Consider the following 26659-nt stretch of genomic DNA (forward strand, 5'->3'; position numbering starts at 1 on the left):
AAATAACTATTGTTCAATAAACTATGTAAATAGAGCGGTTTTCAATTGAGTGTTGAAAGGAATTAGTGAATTGCTTTGGTTTTGCATTACTTCACTCAGTGACTGGTTCAAAGTTCTTGCACCACTTTTTCAACTAATCAAAAGTGAAAGCAAAACCAAGTGTGGCTTGTGCGTGCACTTTTCCCGCGTATTGTGTCGGCGACGTGTAATTACGTCGAGTTTTGATTGGTTTACTGGTTTGTCTCCGTCCTTTTTGATTGGCCAAAGTAATTACTTTGGTTTTGGTTTTACGACACTCATTTGAAAACCGCTCTAATTATGTTGCATAATCAATGGTAATTGGTAAATACTTTGCCTTTGTTTAAGAACTGTGGGTGTGTTTACTGTGGAACTAAAATGAATGTTACTGGACTGTCAGTCTTTATGGTTTATTTCAAGTTCATCTGTTTACCAAAGAAAATCTTATCGCCTTGTTTTTAACCATGAACTCAGTAATGGCCTTTTGCTATGGTGAACACCAAATTGTAACATCAGCCCTTGTCCTCAAAGTCATCACTATCTACTTCTGCTGGTTTTGTATCTTCATCATAGTGTTCATCATCGTCACTTAGAATTTCATTCTCGGTACTTTCTCTGTATCTTGTAAACAGTTAAAGATCAGGCAAAATTGTGATGACAACATGTGCAACCATGATAAGTTACTGAAAAAGGTTATCTGCAGATTGATCACAATGTCAGCAGTCCATAAGTGTCCATTCCTGTCTCTTTGTGCACTACAGTAATATCTGGTCGATTGTGCTTCAGCCTCTTGTCTGTGTAGATAGTCATGTCCCAAGTTATTCTCACTTCTCCGTTCTCTGCAACTGGTAAGGGTTGATAGTCGTACCACTTGTCGGTACACTCCAACTCATACTTTCTACACAGCTTTCAGTGTACCTGTATTATTATTATTATTATTATTATTATTATTATTATTATTATTATTATTATTATTATTATTATTATTATTATTATTATTATTATTTCTGGCATAATGTGCTGCAAGTTATGTCAATTAATTTCAGGTTTTTAATTTATGAAAACTGTTTCAGTTTTGATGAGTAATAAACTAAAACCCTAAAACCATGAAAGGATACTGAAGAGTGCTCTGTAAGCTGAGGGTCATCATGGGGACTGTTCTTGTGAAGGAGTCCTGATCTTTTAACTTAAATGTTGCATTTTCAGCCTGCAGGTCCTACAAAGAGATGTTTTACAATAATTAATTTTAACAGTGTTTTTTTTAGAGGTGCATGCAGAAGAATTCAGTTTTCTGCCCACCTTGTACCGTTTTTCTTGCTCTTGTAAAAGCTTGAAGGATTGGTCTAGTGAAACAGGCTTTGATTTCTGAGAAACAATCAGAATTTTTTAATAGGCAAGTTTCACATTGTGGTAATATTTCTGAGCAGTCCTATAAGCAAGTCAGAGACAAAGTGGAGAACGGGTAATACTTGAAATCTAGTTCAGTCTGTTTTTGTGGATTTGGCAGGAGGGAGACTTACAGATTTTACTCTGTCTAATGCTTACTCGTTAATTATTTGGGAAGCATTTTAGTAATCCTTAAGTCCAAAGGACTATTTCATTTTGATGCAATCTCCTTTAGATTAAATTCATTCTTAAGCCATTATGGCAGAAAACTACCTTAACAACAGCTAGATTCACTCAAAAACTATGTCCCCATTAACCCTTTAACTCCCAATAGTGCCACTTATAGATTTTACTCTGTCTAACGCCAGACGATTTTACTCGTCAATGGGGAACCCTCACGGGGCTGAAAGGGTTAAAGTTCATTTTCGTATGGTTGATGGAGGGGACATAGTTTATTACTGGTTAACCCATTCACTCTTCAGGTGCCCCAGAACAGCCCCAGTTGACGAGTAATCTTGTCTGGCGTTAGACGGAGTCTCACCACCAGAAGTCAACAGGTTAAGGCAGTTTGCATGGATTTTTGACCCAGCTACAGCCAGGTAAATAATTTTCCTAGGGGACATTTTGAGTGGAGATAGAAGTTGTCGACAGATCTAGACATTGGGTGATAAAGATCTGGCCCCAGTTGTTCAAGTGATGGATAAATCGCTATCCAATGGATAAACGCTAGCAAAATCAATTGCGCTGTCCAATGGATATTGATTTATCCAGTGGATAGCATTATCCACCTTTTGAACTACTGGGGCGTTACTGTTTGATTGGCAAGACACCTTGTGAATAATAATGCACACAAGACATAAAAGTCAAATTTTCATCATCTCTCGTCATAGTAGAGGCAACAGTGAACTGCTAATAATGATCCTATATAGAGATTACAGAGCAATAGAATCCAGTAAACATACTCTGTACCTCTAACTTGTACACTGGTGGTGTGGCTGATGATTCAAAATTCCATTCCTTGTAAGACATCTGCTTTGTTTGTCTATTTTCTGAGTGGCTAATACTAATTTTCTTGTTGTTCTTATGTCTAGGTTTGTAATGCACATCTGAATCTGAAGTATCTTTTCTTGCATCAGAAATGTCATCGTCGTTGTCAGAAAGGTCAAGTCTTGTTCGCTCAACCAGGCGAGACACAGTCATCTTTTCAAATTGTGCAACAGCTTCTTCAAGGTCATCTCTTCTTGCAATCATCTCTTTAAGTTTTTCTATTGTAGCTAATACCTTGTTTCCTTTGTCTGGGAGGCTTTGTATAAACTTTCTGTGTTTTGAGAGGGAACAAATTAAGTACAGAAATAATACCAGGTCAGTAGACTGAGCCAGAGAGTCACATGCTCTCACATTAAAAAATACACTGATCAGTTGGGTGAAAGTAGTCCTGGGAAGGATTGTTGGCAATGACTGATGTTTCGACACCCTGAGCTGAAGTGCATCGATGGATGCTTTGATTACTTATTTAACAATTATTCGCCGAAGGCAAAGGGATTATCGGTGAATATTCACCGAGACGAAGTCGAGGTGAATATTCACCGATAATCACTGAGTCTTTTTTAGTATACATACACAGGTGATTATTTCAAAAAAGAGAAAAAAAAAAACATTTCAATGCGAAATCATCTTCACTTACAGTTGCAAAACGACTACTGGCAGCCATTTTGTCCGTCGAGGTGATTATCGGCTGATAATTCGAGATACCAAACCAATGAGAGCGCGCGATTTTGTATAATCACCTGTGTATTTTTAATAAAAGGTAATACAGAGTTTGTCTTTCTGGTAATATTCCATCAGGCCATTTTACATCCATGGAAAATTTTCAAATAACAGTCAGCTCAGTTGGGAGAGCACCAGTCTACTGGGCAGGAGGTTGTTTAATGCTGTAATGGTATACCTGCCAACTTTTCCCACGTCAAATGCTTGAGATTTTTGTCTCCTCATAACGGGAATTTCCAAAAATGTTCCAGCTACTTCCGCTGATTTACCTAAGACTTCCAAACGCTACCGAGCATGTCCGAAGATGTTTCCAGCCCCTCAAATGCAAACTGAAATGTGATACTTTAGTGTGTTCTGATATAGTTAGGACTCAAACTCGTCATTAAGCGCAGTTTGTTGGAAAATTTTTGTTGTTAGTGCGCTGAAGAACAAGTCATCTGGATTTCCAAGTCAGGTATGAGAAATTGCCCTCAATGTCCGAGATCAACGTCTTTGGTCCGCAGGCGTGAGACTCACACATAATGCGTGAGAGTTGGCAGGTATGTATATATAATGGCTCAAAGTTTTCTACCAGGCGTGAGAAATTGGAACACAGGCATGAGTAAGCATGACATGGAAGCTTTTGATCTGCAGGCATGACACTTGGCCAGTATGCAATAATATTGTCAATAACATATAGTCTAATTGGTAAGATGATGACATTAAAAATAACATGGATTGGGATTTGATAGTCAAAACATACACAACTCAAACATCAGCAATAGGCATGTTTATCCCTTTTTCTGGAATCGTTAAAGGCAGGCGGGACACTGAAAAACGCAAGCTGCAGACTGAGCAGACCGTCTGCAAAATGAAAATTAGCCTGAATTAGGCCTAAATAACATTCGGTTAGCCTAATTAGGCCTAAATAACATTCAGGTTAGCCTGTTTACGGTTAGCTCTCAATAACAGTGAGAGTAACGCCACATTTTACACCTGGTCTGCACAGTCTGCAGTCTGCGTTTTGGCGTGACCGAAGGCAGGCACCACTTGAATATGAAAGGTGCACACTGTTGATTGCATTATGGCACCACGTTATGTGCATCATTCTTCCCATGTTCCTTAGTAAAAAGATCCTCCGTGTAGTGGCCTGGTATGGCTCGCTGTATTAATGTATTGGCTCCTCACTTTCTTGCAGCAAAAAGGTAAGGGAGGGATCTGTGGTGCTTAAGAGATGCCCAAATATAAAAATTAATGGAGAAAATGACAAAACCTGGGGCCCCTGAAAACAACACTCTAATGGACTAGACCTTGTAATTTGGCTTACCTTCATAGACAACACAGAACTATTATAAACTTACTTATTAGCCAGTAACTTTTCCTGTCTTATCAGAATTTCCTGCAGCTCCCTTTTCGACAGTTTGGTCCAATCCATTTTCTCAGCCATGTTGCTGTTCTTCAACGAATTGTCACTTTACGGACTCGTGCATCGTCTCGTGCTGATCTCCTATAGCTTCCATTATTTAAGGCCAAGAGTATTAAATGGATACTAGCTGATAGCTGAAAAATTAACGTTCGCAAAATCTGCTAATATATAAGCTCTGGCACAATCGATTAGTTACCGCCATGTTGCTTAGGAACCGCCCCTTTTGCTGGAACCCAGTTCCCTTTCTATTTACAGATGAGACAGATCTGTCGGCGACTTCGGCGACTTGGACTTCTTCGTAATTTAAGACTGATGACGGCTTTTTATGATGGCATTTTCCAAGTTCTTTTCTGCTACTCGATTTTTGGTTTGATGTTGGAAGGAGAATCCACCAGAAACCACACTGAAGATATTCTGATGAAAGTTAAGCATTGGCACTTTAGTAACACATATCGGTCTAACACCATCCCTCTGATTTCATTTTAAAATAAGCTTACGTAGCTTTCTGTACATTTATAAGCTTACTGAAGTTACATTTACTTGAGATTTGCAAACAAGCTTGGTTTTGCAAGTCAATTTCCTTTTCAGGCAAAGAAGAAAAACTCTTCATCCTCCGAGGCCTAAGTAAAACTAAAAAACTCTTCAATTCATATTTAAGCTGACGTAAGCTCGAGGTTTTCATCAGTGCCATTTCTTTGTTTAACAGGATTTCCCTTCTTTCAGAGGATAAAGTACTACGATGCTGTTGACTATGATGTTGTGGATATACATAGACAACACGTAACTGCAACCCATGTTCCGCAGAAGTCCGTTATCATCAAATTTACCGCCTTTAAGAGGTAAGCAAATGGGATAAGGCAACGGTTCTACCCACAGGCACTCCAAGCTCACAGCTCGATTAATTAAAGGAAAGGAAAGGAAATTTATTTAAGTGTCTAGTCGTTCTAGCGCTGGAGCACTAATTGGGGACACTGTAAACTGAAATCAACAAATTAACTCAAATCAAATCATGCAAATGTTGGTTTTTGAGGTGAAGAAAACCGGAGTACCCGGAGGAAAACCACTTGGTGCAGAGTAGAGAACCATCAAACTCAACCCACATCTGACACCGAGTCTGGGAATTGAACCCGGGCCACATCGGTGGGAGGCGAGTGCTCTCACCACTGCTCCACCCCTGCACCCAATAGCTCAGTTGAAAAAAAGGTCTTTTTCTTACAATAAACTTTCCCTTCCTCAAATATGTTGTCCATTTCTGTCTTGCGTCGATTCATAAGCCATTTTTAGATCGCTTTGTCGAAATCAGTACTCGTTTTCCCAACCAAACTAATAATTATGCTCGTTGTGAGCTTGGGGCGCCTGGTTCCACTATACATGAAGACGTCCCATTATATTCTAACTCTTGGGATGGTGTGCTTACTAAAAACGTGGTTGGGTAAAAAGGTCTTTTCAAGCAGCCTTATCATACACGATTGTTTTATATCCAATCAAAATTTGTTGAATTGTATCATTATAAAATTGTGTTAATACAATTATGTGCGAACACTCATTATCATAGTGTAAACTATAATCATTTTTTCAATTTTCTAGAAAATTTTCCCTAGTACTGAAGCAACATAAAAAGTTGTTCTTGAATGTTACGAAGTTTCGAATCCTGGTCAAAGATGCAGAGCGGATAAATACTGATTATGAACCAAGCACGGCCTACACGGGAACTGTGCAAGGTATAACCTGGTTGTATGTTTGTTTTTGGTCTTGAGATCACATCGATTTGTTTCAGAATGAATCATTCTCGATGGTCTGTTGCTTTGTTTGTCAGGTGATCCATCCTCCTTTGTTATGGGTCACATAATCCAGGGACATTTTGACGGAAGTTTCTCTGCATTTGGTGAAACATTCTACCTTGAACGCGCTGAGCGGCATTTTGACGAGGGAACATTTAAGTTTCACTCAATAATTTTCCCAGCTTCAAGTGCTGAATTCGACTTCTCCAGAGTTCAATGGGAAACGTTGCGCTTTAAAGATCTGTATCGTGATTCATTTATTCAGGTTAGTATATCGGACAAAAGGTATGGAGTTTGTCTAAAATTCTTTTTCATTGCAAAGCGGATAAAAGGGTGGTGGGATATCGTCTTTTCTTTGCGATACCCTATATCCGATACCACCGACATTGAGGTTTCCCCCGAAAAGGTTGAATATTTGCAATTGGTCACTGGAAAGAAAAAGAGAGGTATTAAATTTCGCTGAGAGATGTAATTTGATAATCGGACGAATTTTAATCCTTTCAAGCAATAAAAGACGTAAAGGAAGCCCGTGTTTTCGGTTGGGTACTTTCTTGATTGACAGGTTCCAAAAGAAAAGCAATTTCGATGGCTTCTGTCAAGTATCCTTAATTAAATAGAGTATTTCTTTCGAATTGATGTGAAGAACGGGTAGATCCCTAGCTGACTGAAGTATATGAAACAGAGCCCTCGCAGTTACTATCTTTTGCCAATGTGGAGTTCTACGGTCGTTTCAGAATGGAAACACATCTCACTACTCAGTTCATTTCATATCAAATTCTGCACCTATCAAAAGTCAGCACGCCATATTTTTCTACCCGACAGGTAACAAGCAAACGTATTCGCCGCCGTAGTCCTCAAAACTCCAGCCTTAACACATGCGTTGTACATATTGCCGCTGATCATTCATTTTTCAAGAACGTGGGAGGAGGTTCCGAGAGAGCGAGTATAGAAGAAATGGTGTATAGCATAGGAATGGCCGATAGAGCCTTCAGGGCAACAGACTTTAATCAGGATGGGGGACCTGGGGATGGCATTGGATTTTTCATAGCTGCGGTGACCGTGTTTACAGACGTTACAGCAGAAGGTAGTTGACTCTTCATTTTGTTTTGCCACATCATTTCATTTTTATTTCCTATCAGATCAGCAGGGTAACTTTCTACAGTAACTATGGTGTTATGTGGCTGCAAATTGAAAGACCGTTAAATTTCACGGGATAGGTGAAGCAATAGCCCACGTTCGATATATCAATATTCAAACATGGTTAGGAGGCTTTATGATCAGAGTTAAGGTTGTTGTTTTGTTTAGAAATCTCCCTTGGGACTTGTGAGACAAAGAAAACAACTGAGCCGTGAAATTTGACCATACAGCCTCGTAGCCATGCCTGAATATTGAGATATCGAACTCAGCCTATTGTGGTGCTGCATCAGGTATGGATTTTAAATCGCACCCGCGAAAAAACAGGAGTCACTTCCTGAAAACGTGTTCCGTGTAAAACTGAAGAAAGTGATCCAAGTAAGAAGTAGTTTTGAGCAGAGAAAGGGGAAATTGTCATCTCTAAGGAGCAGATTTTTGTGACGAAGAGCCTCAATGCAATCTCGAACTTCGGGGCGTAATCACTAATAATGATTTGTTTGAAAAAAACTAAATAAACATTGTATTATTTGCCTTCTTTCTTGGAATTTTGCCTTCGTTGTTTCTGAACCGGTTATAGGTTCTTTATCAAGTCCAGAAGATATTGAAAGTACGCAGTATCTGTTAAAATGGAGCGAGATAGACCACGATGAATACTGCATGGCCCTATTGTTCACATACAGGGACTTTAATAACGGGGTCTTAGGATTGGCTTGGGTAGCAACGCCTGATCTGGACACACCCGGTGGGATATGCACCAAAAAAGTTCTTGTAACAGACGAGGAAAAGACCATTAACTTTAACACAGCGATTGCTACTTTCCAAAACTTTGGCATCCGGGTTCCAAGGAAGGTTTCCGTAATAACAGTTACGCATGAATTTGGACACAGCTTTGGATCTGAGGTATGAGACACTGGGTCGACCGCTGCGTGAATCGTGAACTACTTTTTAAATCGATTGTCGTAAAACCAAAATCAAAGAACAACTCTAATGAATCAGAACAGCATCGATGAACTAATCAGAGTTCAGAAACATCTACAGGAGACTGCTAAATGTATGGGAAAAAGGGCGTGTGGCAGTCGCGATTGGTTTGAGTTTTTTCCCTTTCATTGGTTGAAACAGTAGCGCGAGATTTTTAAGCCAATCACTACGCTCAACACCACGGACCTTTCGCTTTGGGGTGAGGCCCCATCCAAAAGCAAAGGGAAAGGTCCTGGGAACGAGGTTTCTCGACATCAACTTTTGATTCTCACTGACAATTAAAAACCGCTGAATTGCTTGTTTTTGTTTTCAAGCTCAGTTAATTAATTTGATTTTTTTTCCCGTTAGCATGACCCTGAGACGAGTCAATGTTCACCAGGAGGAAAAGCGGGTAACTTTGTTATGTACTCCGGAGGAATCGATGGACAGGAACCCAATAACTTGCTGTTCTCTCCGTGCAGCAAGGAACAAATTTCTGCCGTTATATCTGTTAAAGGAGTCGAATGCTTTACAGGTGAGTTAATTGGAATTAACTTGTGATATTACGTAGATGGGAAAACCAAGTCTACAGAAACACCAGTTAGCAAAGTTGCAGATCTTAAAGGTAGTCTAGGAATAAAGTTTAATGCGTCAAGAAGAGCCAAGTTTTTTTCGTTATTACGGGGAATAAGAAAACTTATTTTTTCTTTCCTGCTGCAAATAGCACAAAATGAAGCATAGACTAGTACAAACTATAACATTACTAATATGGTTGTTTTTCCTTCGCACGATATGATTCAGACCGTGATGTCGTGTGAAAAGACACACAAATAATAATTTGGAAAAAAGGTGCAAAAGATACAACCTCGTTCTGTCGATGAGGTGGCATTGCTTCTGGCCGTGATTAAGTAAAATAATTAAAAACTGATAAATAAACGTAGAAAATTGTGCTTTGTCATCAATGTGTTGAATGATAAAACAATTATCCTGCTGAATCTTGCGGAATATTGCCTGAATTTTAGCCAACTCGGCCTACGGCCTCGTCGGCTAAGTATCAGGCGATATTCCGCAAGATTGAGCAGGATAATTGTTAAATATACCTGCTGTACCTAATATGGTCAAGGAACATGTCAGCAGTGAAGCGAGCTGAAAACATTTTTGCAGCTCTGAGAAAAAATGGCCGGAATAGACCGAGGCAGAAAACGATGCTTTAGTCGACAATACTATCCTCGGGAGGACCATGGAGTTTTTAATAAAACAATTATTCTACTCTCGCTTGCTGGATATAAAATGATTATAACCAACTCGGGTTATCTATCACTTCATATCCAGCGTCCATCTGGGCTGGGGGCAGGGGGGAGGGGGTAAGGCTGGCCTACTCATATGCTAACTTGGCTTCCATTCTGGTATTTGCCAGGAAGCAATGGTTCGTATTGTGGTAACAGAATCATAGAGGAGGGTGAAGAGTGCGACTGTGGCAAACCAGATGAGTGTGATTACGTGGACAAGTGCTGTGTAGCCAGGAATGACTCTCTTGGAATACCCGGATGCACAGTCAGAGAAGGAAAGCAGTGCAGGTGTGAAGGTGACCGCCAGTCACCGAGGTTCTTTAGTGGGCGAAGCCTCCAAACAAAATTCCATTTCCGGCACTGCCGGGAGAGTTGTGCGCCCACCAACAAAGTAGCGCACCAACACAAAGCTAACAAATTTGCGTTAATATTCTGTGAAGAATTTATCAAAAGATTTATACGGGGAAATAACGAGTTCTCTTTTTTGTCTTCTTCAAGTCGCGTGGCAGGAACCTGTTGTACTGAAGACTGTGCCCTTATCCCTGAATCCAAAACGCACGTTTGTCATGAAGAAACAGAGTGCAGTTCGGAGACGACTTGCAAATATCCTTTCCTCGTGTTCTTAGGCTACCAGAAAGTTAGAGAACTGTTTAGAGATTTGGAGATAAACGGATGACTTGGTTGTCGTTGACTTAATTTTGTTATATGCTACTCTTGGGTTTTTTTTTTTTCCTAACGCAAAGCTTATGCATCCCACCTTGTTCCTAGTGCCTTACTTCTCGAAATCCTGTTGCAGAAGAGAAAGAGGCTTGGAGGAAAATAGAAATAAAGGTCCTAAGGGAACTGAAATAAGATGGTTAAAGGGGCACTGTCATGAGCTGCGCATGCTCGAGTTTGTTGGCTCTCGAGCCCACAGAAAATTCTAGCCGCCATCATGGATTCACGCGTGAGTCACGTATATTCGCCGGAGTTTCTCCTTTGTCCTCCATGGCCCTCCCCAGTGGACACCATTTTGAATTTGTCGATTCAACTTGAAAAAAGTTAACCTAACACTTTTCAAGTTTTCACAAGACGCTAGCGCATGCGAATCTCGTGACAGTTTCCCTTTAACTAGAGAATAGGATATACATTTTGTACGACAAAACTAGATGTAATTGACCTTTGTTACCGATACGGCGGTAGAAAACATATTCTATTACTCCGAGAGGTAAAAATATGATAGTGTAAGCAAGGAGAAGCGCTATGTCCCGAGGAATACCTTATAGGACGCACTTGGACCAATGCATTCATGCTGTAGGCATAAAATTGGCTTTTTGTTTTGTTTCACTTTATAATTACTCCGAGGCAAAGAAAATGTAAAAATTAATGTTTCGAAAAAAATTACTTGAACCAAATCAAGTTTTACATCCATAACATGAAGACATAAGGCCCCGGGGTGCCATAATATATTCCTCAAAACAATCTAAGCCAAAATAGCTGCCGTACCGGTTCAAAAGGGCTACTGATAGTGCACTAGCAAGGTTCCATGACTCGTATCAATGGCCAGAGTGGGCGTTGTCCTCCGGCAGAATCCAAACCTAGAAATGTAACTTGTAACGATGGATCCAACACGTGTTTGGATGGCGCATGTACTGGACCGATATGTACCCTATATGGGCTCAACGAGTGCGAATGTTACCAAAATGAAGAAGAGGTATGCCACGTGTGTTGCAAAGGAATTCAGGTGAGTCGAAAGGAGGTTACCAGTGTAAGCACTTAGCCTTTGCGAACTTCCTTAAAAGATGTTTCACTCGGTTAAAAAAAGAGCACATGCATCATGCTTCGTTCCTTTAAAACTGACTGAATTTTCCGCAATCCCGCACCTCACTCCGACAGAAACAGTGAGAAGCACGGGTTTGTCTGTCCCTGGGATGCCATAAGCCAATTTGCGATGCAGAAATTTCTTTAAATAAGGAAAACGCAGCTTTTATGGTATTATTAAAACGTGAAATCTAGAAGAGAAATAGCAAAACATCCGTTGTGGTGTTGAGACCTTGCACTCCGGCTTGCAGACGAACACATATGAGATAAAGGAAAGGGTTACGTTTTTTTGCAAACGTTGGCCGTGTAGCACTTCACAATAGGGACTTTAAGATAGTGGACAACGGTAGGCTGGGACGGTTGGATGCGTATACCGGAGACTTTGAACTAGTACGGTAGAAAGGCGCGAAAATTTTTAACTTAAGATTCGGCCAACACGACCGTAGGACGGTGGAATAAACATGTCTTTTGAAGAGGCGAGAAATTCTCTTGTAATTTCTTTTGCAGAAGGTTCAATTAGCGAGGAGGAATTTCTTATTTTATACCATGAATACGAATCAGTGAATCCTCATTATCCTTACTGGGAATTTGAACCATTTTGTTTAGATTCCTTGGATTCTAGCGAGTGTAAATCCGCTAAGGGGAATTGGTTCATAAACAAAAAATGCGGCTACAATTATCTCTTTTACCTTTCTTTTCTGCTTTCCTCCTGTGTCATGGTGGATTATGGAATAACGCTACATTGAGAACAAGCAAATTTTGGTTTGAGTCGCGATGTGGCCGAGTGATGTCGAGTCTTTGAATGAACTCAGAATTTTCGCTAGATTTTTTCATTTCAGCGATGGATAAATCAAGACAAACACAACCAAATGCACATTTAACACATTGGGTGATCAGTTTTCAATGCATAATAAAGGAAAAGACTAAAATAGTGCGAATAAGTATGGATGAATTCCTACCGTTTTCACCGTAGATTCCACGACGAGAAACCCGGCGAAAACATACCGTCCTAGAAGCACGACGGTCAAATATCACGGAGATTTTGCGTGACATGACACTCATCTAACCGTCCCAGTCTACCGTCGTGTACTATCTTAAAGTCCCTATTACCCTCCAATAGATAATTCTGTTGAAATATAAGTGCTACACCCTTCCTTGTACTTGTACATATTCATTGCCGTGAAATTGACATCTTAAATTCCCACGACCTGGTAGCCCAGTTGGTAGAGCAGCGGTGTTCCAACCAAAAGGTCGTGGGTTCCATTCCCACCCTGGTCAGAGTTTTTCTCTGCTTTGTAACTAGCACTCATAGCAGTAGTAATTGATAAAAAATCCTCTATCAGGGAACTAGCCGCGGATAATTGTGGTAATGCACTTGTCCTTTCAGAGAGAATGCATGTCAGCGCGCCATTTCCATGGACGAGTAATTCACAAACGTCCCGGCAGCACTTGCAAGAATCACAAAGGATATTGTGACTCGTTTGGTATTTGTGTTACCGTGGATAGCGATGACAAACTCAGGGATGCCTTCGATAGACTGTTTTCAAAGGAAAGTATGGACAGTCTTTTGGATTGGCTCAAGTCACATTGGTACGTATTCAATTTTATTGCCATCAACTAGAGAGTAAGACCAGTTCATAGACCTCTTTCATAATGGCGGCCAAAGAAAATATTCTTTTGTCTTAATGCTAGTGAGCCTTTCTAGCCTTGCTCCGACAAGCAAATTTCAAAAGAATTTCTGTTTCAAAATAAGGGCAGTATGTCTAATTAACATAAAGACAAAAGAATATAAAAGTAGTCGCCATTTATGAAAGTGGTCGATTGACATTTCAACCAATCACGTCCCCAAATCAGTTCAAAGCCCCAAAACAACACTCAAAAAAGCCGACTTGAATCCATTCCACATCTATGCGTTTTTTTCAACTCTTAGCGTTTAAGTTGGCAAAAAGAAGCAAAATATTTCAATTATGAGCGGCGTCTTTTGGTATCGCTTCTCGAAAGCGTAGACAGTGATTGCGCATATGTTCAACATTACACAAGACAATTCACCGCCTAGACTGGAACCATGGGATCCACTTTTTTGAGACTGTTGTCAAATGTCTCCGTTTTTGTGGTGTGAACACAAAGCGTAATGTGCCCAATTGACTCGGTCTTCCGTCCTGATGGTCGGAAGAAAAAAGATGTGGATCCGTGGACTATTGAATGGAGCAGTGGGGTCACATCAAATTTAAACCTGTTATTCATAGATTGCACTAATCGAAATTTTGTAGGTATTCCATCCCTTTGATTGTTGGCGGCATGTGCCTTGGCTTTGTTCTTCTGAGGATCACTTATCGCACAAGGACAAACCCTTTCAGCCTCGCAAGACAAGTCTTGTTGATGCACATCGTCAGACACCGCCATCAGGCTCCTCCTGTTCAAGCAGGAACTCGGCAAATTCCTGTCATGAATGGCTGTGATATAGCTACAGGACAAACGGCTTGACAAAGGGACCACCACAGACAAGCATCAGACACGTTGCTGTGTTTAACATCGATAGCAGTTCTATCGATCTTAGTAAAAGTAAAATTCGTCCGAGTTAAAGTAATTTAAAAATTGTATTTCTGATTTTGGAAAGTTCTTTAGACAGAGAGCCTAGAAAACAAAGACTGGACATCGGCTACGAGAAGTTCATCCGAGTCTCCTTAATCATCAACCAATGATTACTGTTCTGAGGTTTTCCAAATGGAAATAGTCAAGGATCTTATGCTCATATACCTCCGCATAACGTTTAACGCCTGAAAATAGAGTGAATTTCTTAAACGGGATCAAAATAAAACCGAAACCAACTGACACCATCGGTGCGAAACTAACTTTTTCTCAACTCAACCCTAAATTTATAATTTTCATACTTCCGGTATGAATTCATACGACTTATGTTTATTTCTCCACATTTGTTGATGATAATATCAAAGACATCATGTCACGATACGACCGTTTTGAAAAGTACTAAACAGTATTCACCGGAAAACATGAACACAATTACTTTTTGGGTCCGTAACAAACAAGTGTCCCTCCTTGGACACAGCAACAAATTCTGGAGAAGCCAGCCGAGGGCTTTCTCCTTCCACTGTACAAACATGTGTTCCATCCAGGTTATAAATTTGTAGCCGGGCTCTTTCCGTGTCACAAACTACCAGATTATTGAAACCGTCAATTGCAAGCCCCAAAGGGCTGTTTAACTTCTCTTGATCACATCCACGCGCTCCAATGTCATAAATGAAACCGCCATTTTCATCAAAAACCTTTACACACTGCTTTTCTTTGTCAGAAACAAAGAACTTTTCTTCATGATAAATGGCAAATGACGGTTTAACATTGGGAATGTTAAAAGACTTGCGAAGACTTCCATAGCTGGAAAGAACTTTGACTGTAGCATCGCTTTTGTCACAGACAATGAGATCGCCAAATGTCTTAATAGACACAGTGCTTTCTTCATGAACACGTCCCCAATACCCAAGAAATACTCCCTTACTAGAACAATGCACTATCGTACCACGATCAATGACAATAATATCACCAGATGCACTGTAAGCGACTGAGGTCGGATGAGACAGGTTCTTGGTATCATTACGAGAGTTACCAAAACTCCACATGTACTGTCGCTGGGAGTTGAAAACGTGAACATTTCGAGAATTAAAAACCAGTATGTTTCCCGTGGAAGGACATACCGCTACTCCGCGAGGGGCTGATTCGTAACCCGAGGGGCTCATTTCACCCATTCTTTTGTACTGGTGTCTCTCAGGAACAAATGGATTTTCCATGCGAACGATGACTTGGCCCAGACCAGATCTTTGAATTTTTCTACACATCTCTTCATCTGCAAGATAAGTCACTGAAGGTAGTTGGAACTGTTGTGTATTTCCTGCTGAGTCCAAGAGATCTTCGCACCGACTAACAACCATATCCCATTCAAGAGCAATCTCCTCATCCAAGTTTCGTACAAGGACCCCATTTCCGTATGCTATTGGGTTTTTCATTTGCGTCAAAAGCAACGTAAGCTCTCTTTGTTTGTTTTCGTGAGCTTGCTGTTGTCCTGCATAAATCTCATCTAACTTTGTCAACACGGCTTCTTTATGCTCCTTTAAACATTGAATACATAAATCCACATTTGTTTCGACAAGTCGACGTGCATCGATTATGTCTTCCTTTTTGTCTTGAAAGATATCTGAGGTTTCCTTTATTTTCTCTTTTAACGCGACGAATTCTTGTTTTGCCCTCATTAAGGTCTCAAGGAGCTCCGTCTTTCCTCGTTTGGAGGCTTTCGGAACGCTGATCACGTCGTGTTCTCTGTGATCTTCATCACGACAAACCTGACACAGGCATTCAAGACAGTCGTTGCAATAGTAATCGATGGGCATCTCCTCGTGATACTCCACTGAACACACAGGTGGTTTCTTTAACAAAGACTGGACCCTCTCAAGCAAGATATTCCGATGATGTCGTGTTGTTTTTAGGCGTCGATGAGCTTGGTCACATGCCCAGCAAAGGTAATCACGACAAACGTAACAATATGAAATCGCCGTCTTCATTTCGTCACAATTCGAACACTTCATGCCTCTTTCACGTCCATTTGCAAAAGCCATAACATTTTTAAACCGCTCCAATTGAAGCGAAGTAGGTAAATAGCTGAACGTGTTTTCTTCCGGGATTGGCAATGGTGACTGGCACACTGGACAATTGAGTTTTTTCTCTTGGCGTCGGCTCCCATCGCGAGCTAATTTCTCAAGGCACGCCAAGCAAAATGAGTGAAGACAAGGCAAAGTCTTGGGCTCCTCAAGTGTTCTTAAACATATCTTACATTTGGCTCTTTTCAGGAGACCTTCCCAACACTGATGAACGTCCATGTTTTGCTGTCACCGAAAGCTACCTTTGGACATCACGTGTGCGTCACTTAACACCTGTCACACGAGCTCCATCGATGTGTCGATGCACCTACAATAGCCCACTTTCGAAATATTAAAATTCAGTCTTAAACAAAAGGCATCATCTCGAAACTCTGGGGAATAAACTCATAGAAGTCCTTATATTTATTCCCCAGAACCTCGAGATGATGCCTTTTGTTTAGGACTGAATTTTAATTTATCGAAAGTGGGCTATTACACCTGACTAGTGTGCAGTTTTTAAAAAGGCGTGTATCGTTTACCGTTGCAGCTCGCTCTTGGAGTGCGAACGATCGCAGAGAAAAGAGTCCTGTTATTGAAAACAGTGTATTCGTAAAATTGTGCAAAAATAGGAAAATAGCTTGTTTTAAAACGGGATTAGGCCTTACAGAATGGTAAGTATTTCTACAAAATGTTGGCGAACTAACTTGGCCATGTTGGTGAACTGACCGAAGATGTTGGCGAATTGGACTTCGGCGAAACGACCGGTTACAATTCACATGCATGCCTCTTTTTTTCAGTTGACTATTAAGTTTGTGCATCGTGGAATTGTGCGGATTAAGGTGGCTCAAACCAGTTTCAACACTTAAAAAAACGTTCATATTAGAAGGATTGACACTACAACACTTTATCAAATGTTATGGTACCAAATCAAACACCAATTATTGCTGAAAAAGATTCGGTCATTTTTGTGACGTAAAAAGTTATCGTGGCAACAGGAAAGCCCTGCAAAAACACCCCATATCTTGGTTTTAGCTGCTCATATCTCAAAAACGAACTTGGTGACCCCCATTTTTTATTTCTGAAATGTAATCAGCATGCCAGAATGAAACTTCCTACAAAGGTTAACAAAATTCTGTGCAGCGGATTCAGAGCCACCTTAAATAATTGAATATTTAAGGTAGCTCGGAATCTGCTCCACAGAATTTTTTTAAACTTTGCAGAGAGTTTCATCCTGGCCTGCTGATCACTTTTGTGTGACAAAAAAATTGGGGTCACCGAGTTACTTTTTCAAGTATGAGCAACTAAAGCCAAAATATAGGGTGTTTTTGCAAAGCTTTCCTGATGCCAAAGTAACTTGTTATGTCACAAAAATTGCTGCATCTTGTTTAGCAAGATGTAACCACATCATTGTTGTTACATTTACATAATAAACTGTAGTAGTGTCAATCCTTCTAATAGCAAGGTTTCTTGAAACTGCTGAAACTGGTTTGAGCCACCTTAAACTAATAAGAATAATAATTGTCACAGCTAATCGCCATCCTAAATACAGCAGTGATGCAGCTCAACAAGGTCGACTGAAAGCATACTATGGCACCCCTGGCTGCTGCTATACAGTCCATGTGTGACCTTGGAGCACAGCTTACAACCAGCTGGAATCCGCCATATAACTGGAGAACCCGGAGAAAGACCCTTGGAGCAGAGTAGAGAACCAACACAAACTCAACCCAATTATAGTGTTTGGTCCAGGAATCGAACCCTGGCCTCAATGGTGAGAGGTGAGTGCTCTCACCACTGCACCAACCCTGGTCCCTGGTAGATCCTTTGCAGTGTGAAACAGGCTCTACATCTTTTTCTCCCTTGTCATCATGATGGAGGGCCCTAGAAACAAGGCCCACTTATCTCCAGTAAAAACTAGTGTGACGTCAGTTTGTATGCATCTAATTGCTCTCGTGTCAGGGACGGTCTTATCGTAGACAAAGCAGACTTGAAATGTTCATGTTCCACTTTACCGACAGACATCCCTTTGTCTTCAAGTGCGTACAAAGCGGCCTGAAATAAGAACAATGACAATGTCAAGCCAGAGTAAAAGTTAAATGTTATCAAGGGTAGAGATAAAAATTAGTAGCATAAATTTACTGATCAGTGTATCGAAGATAAGAAAAGTAAAAACCCTTTCTGGAAAGGAAATCTTGTCAGTAAAACCCTTTGCCTAGAAGCTGAAATAAGCAACATCTTTTAGAACAGAAGTTGTTTAAAATGGGTTGACATACATGTACGAACACTATTAGTAATTAACGTTAACACGTTTCCTCACAAAACAAGATGGCGTCTTGCATGACACTTAAGTTAAAGGAACACTCTGAAAGGTACTCTGAAATGTCATTATCTCAATAGGAGTGCGTAATGCCCTGCCTTTAAAAAAATTCCTGAATCTTAACAGCTAGACATGCAATATAAGGCACAAATCCTGATATTACCTCCCTGCACAAGTTTTCAAGATCTGCCCCTGAGAACAACTCAGTAGCCAGACTCAGCTCTTCCAAATCAACTTCATCACCCAAAGGAGTGGCAAGGGTATGGACTTTGAGGATCTCAAGCCTGGCCTCCAGATCTGGAGAAGGCACATAAACAAGGCGATCTATGCGACCCGGTCTGAGAAGGGCCTCATCAATTGCATGAGGTCGGTTGGTGGCGGCAACAATAACAATGTCTTTCACACTTAAAGACGTCATGAACTTAAGCCTCTTTGATTCATCCAGAATCTGTTTGCATTCAAATTGTTCTAACCCCGACTCCCCACTTGATCCCTGGTAACTTGCACTTCTCTCATCTGGCTGATATATATTCGCCAACAATCCAACACCGTCCATTTCATTGAGGAGAGTAGACAAAAGACGTCCCTCAACCCCAGTGCTACTTGATCCTGATCGTTTCCCAACGATGGCATCCAGTTCATCAAAGAACAAAATACATGGAGCTGTTGCCCGAGCCTTGGTAAATAACTGAAAACAAGAGGGAATTTTTACTTTCAATGTCCTTACAGCTGGACAACAGAGTGAAACGTAGTGATCAATTGGCTAGGTTACCTCACCTCTCTTATCTTTCTCTCTGCATCTCCAACATAAGGTGAAAACAACTGTGCACAACTAAGAGCCATGAATGCACACTGAGAGGATGCAGCTGCTGCACGCACCAGTGTGGTTTTACAGCACCCTGGTGGACCATATAACAGAACCCCTCTTGGACGTTTGAGGCCCAAGCGTACAAAGGATTCTGGGTACTTCAATGGCCACTCAATTGCCTAAAATTAGGCAATATACGAAAAAGCAAATTATCATAATAAAACAGTACTGCAGTTGTGTGGGACAAAGAGTTTGGCAAAATGCCACAGTAATAGTTTTGCTACAAATGATCACATTTTCTCACAGAATGGCTGCATCTGTGGCATGCTGAAGGTTCATTTTCGTTTCAAGTGGATTGGGTTTAAAATTCAACCAAGGTTGTGAAAAAATGTAAAAACAAACCTGTTTGAGAACAATTTTAACAGGTTCCAGTCCACCAATATCATCCCAATTAACTGGTGGCAACTCCACCATTCCCTCGGAACCTCTGTACAGAGAAGGAACAGTATGGCATAGAGCTAACTGAAAATCATCCATAGTAACTGCAGACAAGTTACCTGCTGAGTAAAATATGAGCTTTTGAAGTTCCAAGATAATGCCTTTTGCATTGCAAGACATGTTAGGGATATTTATCATGACAGGACATTGACCGCAATGTGACATAAAAGCTTCAAACCTTTTGATGTTGCCTGCACATTTGAACTGTCCAAACCAAGCTCATTGTCACGGTGGCTAACTGTTCTTTTCAGAGTGATAAATCCTGCTTCCCTGCACAGAGATGCTATGTCAGCACCTACATAACCTAATGTCTGTTTGGCAAGATGTGCAAGATCAACATCACCAGACAGTTTCATGGATCTTGTATGTTCATATAAAATAGACAACCTCTGAAGGACATCAGGTACTCCAATCACAACCTAAGAAAGTTTTTCAAAGATTCTGATTCTGTATTTCAAATTGTTCAAAAAATTAATTCCTCTGTCACTCAAAGTACCCACACATCCTGTACCACTTACTGTGTCATCATTTTGTTTTAACAAAGTTTTTTTAATACAAAAAAATTATGATGAAATGAAATCATACTTGTAAACAAGGACAATAGGATATTAGACACTAAAGCCAAAAACCAAAAGAATGTTTTTTGAAATCACTATGTCCAAGAAGCAGGTTTCAATAACTCAAGCACTGCACAGCCATGACACATACATCTGCCTCCAGTATAGGCAGCTTAAGCTGTGAGCAAATAAAATTTATGATAACTTCAGTTATTTTATTGCTTTGAAGAGGGGAAAATAAAGTCATAAGTAACATTGTTGACCTCTCTATCAAGCCTTCCAGGTCTTCTCAAAGCTGGGTCAATAGCATGTGGTCTGTTTGTTGCTCCAATAATGACAAGCTGACCTCGGGGTTCCAAACCATCAAGAAGAGTAAGGAGTTGAGCAACAATCCTATTCTCTTGTTCACTTCCACCGTTTGCTCTCTTGGGACACAAAGCATCGAGTTCATCAACAAAAAGGACACATGGACCATACTTTGAAGCATTCCTGATAAAATAACTTGTCATTTCAGATCAGATGTGGTGTGGTTGTGTGGTAAAGGATAAGAAGGGATTTATGAACGACAGAATTAAACTTCACATTGTCATATGCACACTTTGTCTGAACTAGGTAATTAATTTACTTCATTTCCACTCCAGTAAGAACATTAAAAAAATAATAATAACATGTAACATAATAACTAACATTAAAATAACAATAATAATTTATTATTACAAAAACGTAGACATGAATAAAACTTACTAAACAGGAGGAAACAAGAGAACCATGGGTTCTAGTCCACCCAGTATTAACAATAATCCACCAATTGAACTTCCACCCTCCCCCCCCCCCCCCCCCAACCCTAGAAAAGTGGGACAAAACCCAACATGCAACATTCAATTGTCCTTGGTATGTGGAGTCTTGGAGTCTTGCTAATCTGTTTTATCCTCATCCAAAATCATAACTGAATGAAAAACCTTGCTGATGGTGACCCATGCATGACAGCCCGATGCTCAAGACAACCATCTGAGCCACTGGTGCACGGTTTTGTCCAAGTCCTCACTTTTTCCTGCATTGGGGAGGTGGGGGGGGAAAGTGATTTACATTGACTTGTGCATAATGCTGTGAGATTCAAATATAAAAGTTACCTCGTGTCAATAGCATGTTTGCTTGGCAAATGACTCACCTGGCTCTCTCAAAGGTCTTTCTCAAATTTTCTTCACTCTCCCCTGAATGTGGCCCAAATATATCAGTTCCATTCAGCGTTACTAGCTGTGCATTGCACTGAGAAGCGACAGTTTTAACAAGAAGGGTCTTACCAACCCCTGGAGCACCTTGAAGGAGAATTCCCTTTGGGCATTCAAGATCCAGTTGATCAAAGCAGTCTGGATACAGGAATGGATAGCTTAAAATTTCCCGTAGATCTCTTGCTACATCATCATAACCTGCTGGGATCTTTACATCATTGCCCCGAAGGATTTCACCCCTTTTGATTGACTTGAAATTAATTTTTGTTCGTTCGTCGATCAGCACTGGTTTATCTTCAGCAGAATGAGTAAATGGCTCTGTCGACAACACCAACACTTTGTCGATCCCTTTGAAAGGGTGAACGTTGTTCCTAAACTCCCTTGGCTTAATCACACATCCTTTCACGACCACACAACCTCTTAGTAACCTTTGAACAACTTTTTCTTTCGTCGTATCTTGTGCAAATTGAGTACGGTCTGCTTGAATGTCATCCACCGGGTTAGACAAAATAAGCTCTATAACTACTTTTGTTGCTTCTAATGGATCACTAAGAGTAATATTCTTAAGTAATATGTGTTTTCCACTTCTGCCTATTTTCTTGCTGCATGGAACAGTGACAAATGAATCGTATTGAATAACCTTTTCTTGTTCGTCATTTCGCGGCCACAAAGTACAAAGCACAGAGCAAAACTCTGTCTCAATTTTGACTGGCGAATTAAGTATTCCACCAATTTTCGCAATTAGCTTTGGTGAAACACGGCATCTTCCAGAGTTTAAATCCTTAGCTTCGCTGGGAACAGTAAGAAACTCAAATTCTGCCGATTCGTCCGCCATGTTTGTTTCTTTTGACCACGTGCCGCTCCTTCACTGAAGGGTGGAGAAGGTCCGAATTGTTGCTTTTAGCCCCCAAAACTTAAAATGTACCCTTACGTTAGTTCAATTGAACAAGGTTTTTTGTATTTTGTATACAATTTTTCAGAGTAAGAAAAAATTAACCGATGAACCAAATTTTTGCTAATCTTTTCATCACCAAACAAATACAACACCACCCCCACTCCTTACTTACTTTTTTAGCCAGACTATTATGGCGGCCATCACGAAAAGTGTCCTGCTTGTGTTGTGGAGAAATCAAGTCTTATGCGCGAGGTTTCGTACAAGACTAAAAACTCATTCTTTAGCTTTACTTTCAACAGAATCAGGTAAGATATAGTGACCTATTTTTGAAAATATAAGCTTACCTTTTATCGTAATTTTGTTCCCAAAGTGCACTCACTAAGGTCCAGTAGGTCATGACTTGCTCCTCCGTGTAGGTAGGCTTCCAAAGTTAGCGATTCAGTTGAGAATTTTACCCTTTTAGCTGCATTAACTGGTACATAGCGATCGAACACAAATAAATATCTGCTTGATTTCCTCAACTTTGGCGACTAGACTCGTTTATTCCGTTCATGTCGTTCCCATGAAACGCCATGAGCACATAAGTGACTCCTTGGAGTCTTCTGCGAACATCCTAGAAGTACATGTAGTAGCTGAAGTAACTGCAAAATCTGTAGAATAAGTACAGTATAATACTTGTATTGTGTTTAGTATAAACGGACGCATACAACCCCAGGTCCGACGTCATTATGTGGGTTGAGTTTGTTGGTTCTCTACTCTGCACCGAGAGGTTTTCTCCGGGTACTCTGGTTTCCCCTCTCCTCAAAAACCAACATTTGACTTGATTTGTGCTAATTGCTAATTTCAGTTTACAGTGTCCCCAATTTGTACTCCAGTGCTAGAACGACTAGACACTTAAATAAAGTTCCTTTCCTTCCCTTACCACCCCTGTGGACCCGGTTCATGGACCCAGTCCATGGGCTACCCTTTTGGACCACCCACTCATTTTGTAAAATTACAGGTAAGAAAATCTGAAGACGAAAGAGAGAAGTGATCCTTATTAGGGCCGTTTATACAAGAGAAAATAAGCCGCGGCTAACTCTGGCCGCGGCTTACATAAGCCGTGAACAACCCGTATAAATGGTACAAAATCTACGTTCACGGCTTTCTCAAGCCGCGTCTTATCCTGGCCTGGGAGTTTATACTCGTAGTTAGCCGCGGCTTATTTTCTCTCGTATAAACGGCCCTAATGTCTCTCATAGACACCTGAAAAATTCAGGTGGCTCCAATGGGATTCTGAAACCTATGACCTCTGCGATGCCAGTGCAATGCTTCAACAACTGAGCTATGAAGCCACTCAGTTGGGAGCAGGTCTGTTTGTTGGGCTCATTTGTTATGGTGAAGGACTCAATGAATGAAGTGAATGTATAATAATATTATTTGAATTGCTTGTTATAGATGAATCCATTTTCTATCAACTAGGTGGTATAGGTGTCTACAAGAGACAAATTACTTAAAATAAATTAGTAGCCCATAACAAACAACAGCCTTACATTCCTGTCACGGCGTTTTCACAGACTGCGATTTGTTTTTTGATTGAATTCGCAGCAAATGAGACTCCTACAGGAACCCAATGACCAATCACAAGAAACTAACTTGATGTTATAGTATCACCAAACCAGAATTGTCTTTGTTTTTTTGTGGAAAAGGTAGTCTAAAAATTTATCGGTCTGTACCTAAAAATGACATAAAGTGATATTATGTAACCTTAGGGTGGGAGTTGTTCGCTTCAAGTCAGTGGCTCCTGCTTGAGACTTTTACTCTAACGCCAATTTTACTCATCAACTGTCGGCATTTTAGGTGTCAGTGGGTTAAATTGTCCAGGTAAGTATGAATATCACTTCCCTCTTTCGTCTTAAGGTTTTTCTGCATGTAACTTTACAATTTAATGAGGGGTGGTCCACAGGGAAAGTTAATGGACTGGGTCCATAGGGTGGTCCATGGACCTGAGGTCCATGTTTTGTATATGACTGTCCGTTTAGCAACTGTTTTGGCTACAGGATGTGTAGTACTTGTTCTTGGTGTATGCACATTGGTAGATCAATTTCCTTGCTTCAATCTTATTCCTACCTTGTTGAATGTTATAGCTAACAATAATGGAAAAATTCTTCAGTTTACAACACAGCATTTAAAAGTAAAGTAAAGCGACCATATTTAACATTGATAACTCCTAACAGTAATTCAACTGACAAACCTGAGGTCACCGGTGCACTCATTTTACTCCCCCCTCTCCATCAGTGCTCTGTTTTTAGGTTATTTAAAGCTACTACTTAAGCTACACTGAAAGGAAAGAAGTTGAAACAAGGATACAAGATCTGGGGATCAAACTAGGGACCTCTTGCACCAAGGTCACGCAACTAACTGACTGTGCCATCCTTGCTCCTTTAAAATCCATTTAAATATTGTATTTGGTTTCAGGGCACAATGGACAAGAGCTTTGTAAAGGAATTAATTATATGAAAGAAGGATCAGATCCACCATTACTACCAGACAGTGAATACCCAGACTGGCTATGGGAGATACTAACAGATGAGAAGAAACGTACGGGGGATGAAGAGCTACTGCTTGACATGAACAACACGACTTTGCGTAGGAGAACAAATAAACTATTTAGAAGACAGGAAAATGCAACTAGGAAGAAAAAGAATTGAAATTTTTCTCAATAACATGGAAGTACTTTAAGTTCACGAAGTTCTGCCAAAGGACAGTGGAAATCCACAATGTTTCATTATGAAGTTTAGGGGCCAGTCAATGAAGTTAAGTCTAAGAATATGTGGAATAGGAAGTGGGTTTGTTCATGATATATTCATCTGTACATGTTGGCACTAGCAAGATCACAAGTAAAGGTCGATTGTAAAGTAATGTTTTTCTCTTGTGGTCTTGGGCTATGATATGACAAAATACTACCCTTAAATGCCTAGATGACCTCAACAAGCTTTTCATCCACTTTAATTATTCTACAAAATCATCCCAGCTGTATTGTAATGTTTTTAGAACCCTTTTTGTTTTTTGAAAACTCACTTTTTTATTCGCTTTGAAAGACCGCAAAAGTAGTCACAGTACAGTCATAGGAATGAGTTCCATACCAGACGTAACAAATTACTTTGCTATCACAATGCAAAGCAGTCTACAATGTCAACTCTATGTTGTGCAGTTGTAGATCAATTTACAACTAGTTTTTCACTTCTTAGGAGCCTCAAAATAGTGGCTTTGAAGACAGCATTTAACAGACCAAAGAATAACTGTTATACAAGTACAGAGAATTGTTGAGCAGAAGGGGTTTTTTGAGGTGATAGACACCTTAATGGTCAGTTTCCATTGAAACAGTCACCTTCCAGAAAACAATGACTGCTTTAACCAGTACCTGCCCCACCACAAAATTCTGCAACAATTCCTTTTCACAGGATCAATGGTTCCAAATGATGTTTAAATTTTAAAAACTCAAAACTGAGAGAGAATACGTGCATAACCTGAAAACAAACACCTGAATATCGCAATAAACTTGTGACCACTTAAGTGAGATAATCTTTTCAAAATTTGTTGCTTATTTTCACTTGCATCCAATCACTTTCCTTGACAGATTTTTTGGAATTCTTGCTTTCTGTTGTGTAATGTTTAAGAAACAAGCAGCAGTGTTTTATTGGGTTTAAAAACACAAGGCGTAGCAGAGTGTCTTTAGACCCGATAAAACGTGCTGGGAGTTTTTTTGAATGGCTTCAAAAACATTCCACAAAAAGCATGTGCCTCAGGAGTCTAAACAAGAACAAGATATTAGCATACAAGAAAAACAAGTGGACCTATGGTAAGCATGTTTTTGTCCTTCTGTCCTTTCTTTGTTGCAGTCGATGGTTGAAGAAGGTTCGTTAAAAATGCTGTGAGAGAGAAAGTTCAGAGAAGTGAAAACTGCTGATGAAGAAAAAGCCTTTTTGGAAAAACCCTTTCCAAATTCAAAAGTATATGTGACAAATTTGTCAAGTTTATTAAGCTCAAATATTTGCGCAGTGGCAAAATGCAAGGGTGAACAAACAAGTAGCTAACAAAGAAGCAGGGGTCAACATGGAACGGGACAAAATCCAAAGTCAGCTAAAGTCTAGATAAGAACATTGTTAACATGACAGCAGTCATTGAATTTTTTG

At 40.2% G+C, this 26659-nt stretch overlaps 5 protein-coding genes across 6 annotated transcripts; 2 read left to right on the top strand and 3 right to left on the bottom strand.

Moving 5' to 3' along the window:
• Positions 1 to 412: 412 nt before the first annotated feature.
• On the bottom strand, positions 413 to 4783 carry LOC137992034 (DNA-directed RNA polymerase II subunit GRINL1A-like). Its single transcript, XM_068837092.1, has 5 exons — positions 4512 to 4783; positions 2374 to 2722; positions 1318 to 1383; positions 1137 to 1234; positions 413 to 639 (listed from the first exon to the last, which is right to left on the bottom strand). Exons 1-5 carry the CDS (start codon positions 4595 to 4597, stop codon positions 531 to 533), a joined length of 708 nt encoding a protein of 235 aa, XP_068693193.1. The 5' UTR covers positions 4598 to 4783; the 3' UTR covers positions 413 to 530.
• Positions 3195 to 14023, top strand: LOC137992035 (disintegrin and metalloproteinase domain-containing protein 10-like). The gene is made up of 13 exons (XM_068837093.1): positions 3195 to 3710; positions 4832 to 4998; positions 5281 to 5415; positions 6164 to 6297; positions 6393 to 6622; positions 7180 to 7441; positions 8069 to 8391; positions 8818 to 8983; positions 9866 to 10025; positions 10236 to 10337; positions 11274 to 11460; positions 12925 to 13127; positions 13808 to 14023. The coding sequence occupies exons 1-13, from the start codon at positions 3693 to 3695 to the stop codon at positions 14019 to 14021; spliced, it is 2301 nt and encodes a 766-aa protein (XP_068693194.1). The 5' UTR covers positions 3195 to 3692; the 3' UTR covers positions 14022 to 14023.
• Positions 14024 to 14026: 3 nt separating this feature from the next.
• LOC137992032 (tripartite motif-containing protein 2-like) lies at positions 14027 to 18185 on the bottom strand. The gene is made up of 2 exons (XM_068837089.1): positions 18045 to 18185; positions 14027 to 16446 (listed from the first exon to the last, which is right to left on the bottom strand). Exon 2 carries the CDS (start codon positions 16421 to 16423, stop codon positions 14537 to 14539), a length of 1887 nt encoding a protein of 628 aa, XP_068693190.1. The 5' UTR covers positions 16424 to 16446; positions 18045 to 18185; the 3' UTR covers positions 14027 to 14536.
• Positions 18095 to 22424, bottom strand: LOC137992031 (ATPase family gene 2 protein homolog B-like). Of its 2 annotated transcripts, none has more exons than XM_068837088.1 (7): positions 21529 to 22424; positions 20624 to 20849; positions 19982 to 20222; positions 19708 to 19862; positions 19275 to 19484; positions 18661 to 19185; positions 18095 to 18232 (listed from the first exon to the last, which is right to left on the bottom strand). In XM_068837088.1, exons 1-7 carry the CDS (start codon positions 22422 to 22424, stop codon positions 18095 to 18097), a joined length of 2391 nt encoding a protein of 796 aa, XP_068693189.1. The 2 variants fall into 2 exon arrangements, with proteins under 2 accessions (XP_068693189.1, XP_068693188.1); XM_068837087.1 differs by having other exon boundaries at positions 19708 to 19865.
• A 69-nt stretch (positions 22425 to 22493) lies between these two features.
• On the top strand, positions 22494 to 25385 carry LOC137992037 (uncharacterized). The gene is made up of 3 exons (XM_068837094.1): positions 22494 to 22570; positions 22665 to 22789; positions 24942 to 25385. The coding sequence occupies exons 1-3, from the start codon at positions 22509 to 22511 to the stop codon at positions 25172 to 25174; spliced, it is 420 nt and encodes a 139-aa protein (XP_068693195.1). The 5' UTR covers positions 22494 to 22508; the 3' UTR covers positions 25175 to 25385.
• Positions 25386 to 26659: the final 1274 nt, after the last annotated feature.

This window comes from Montipora foliosa, chromosome 2, assembly GCF_036669935.1.
Source record: "Montipora foliosa isolate CH-2021 chromosome 2, ASM3666993v2, whole genome shotgun sequence".
Classification (NCBI taxonomy): Eukaryota; Metazoa; Cnidaria; class Anthozoa; order Scleractinia; family Acroporidae; genus Montipora; species Montipora foliosa.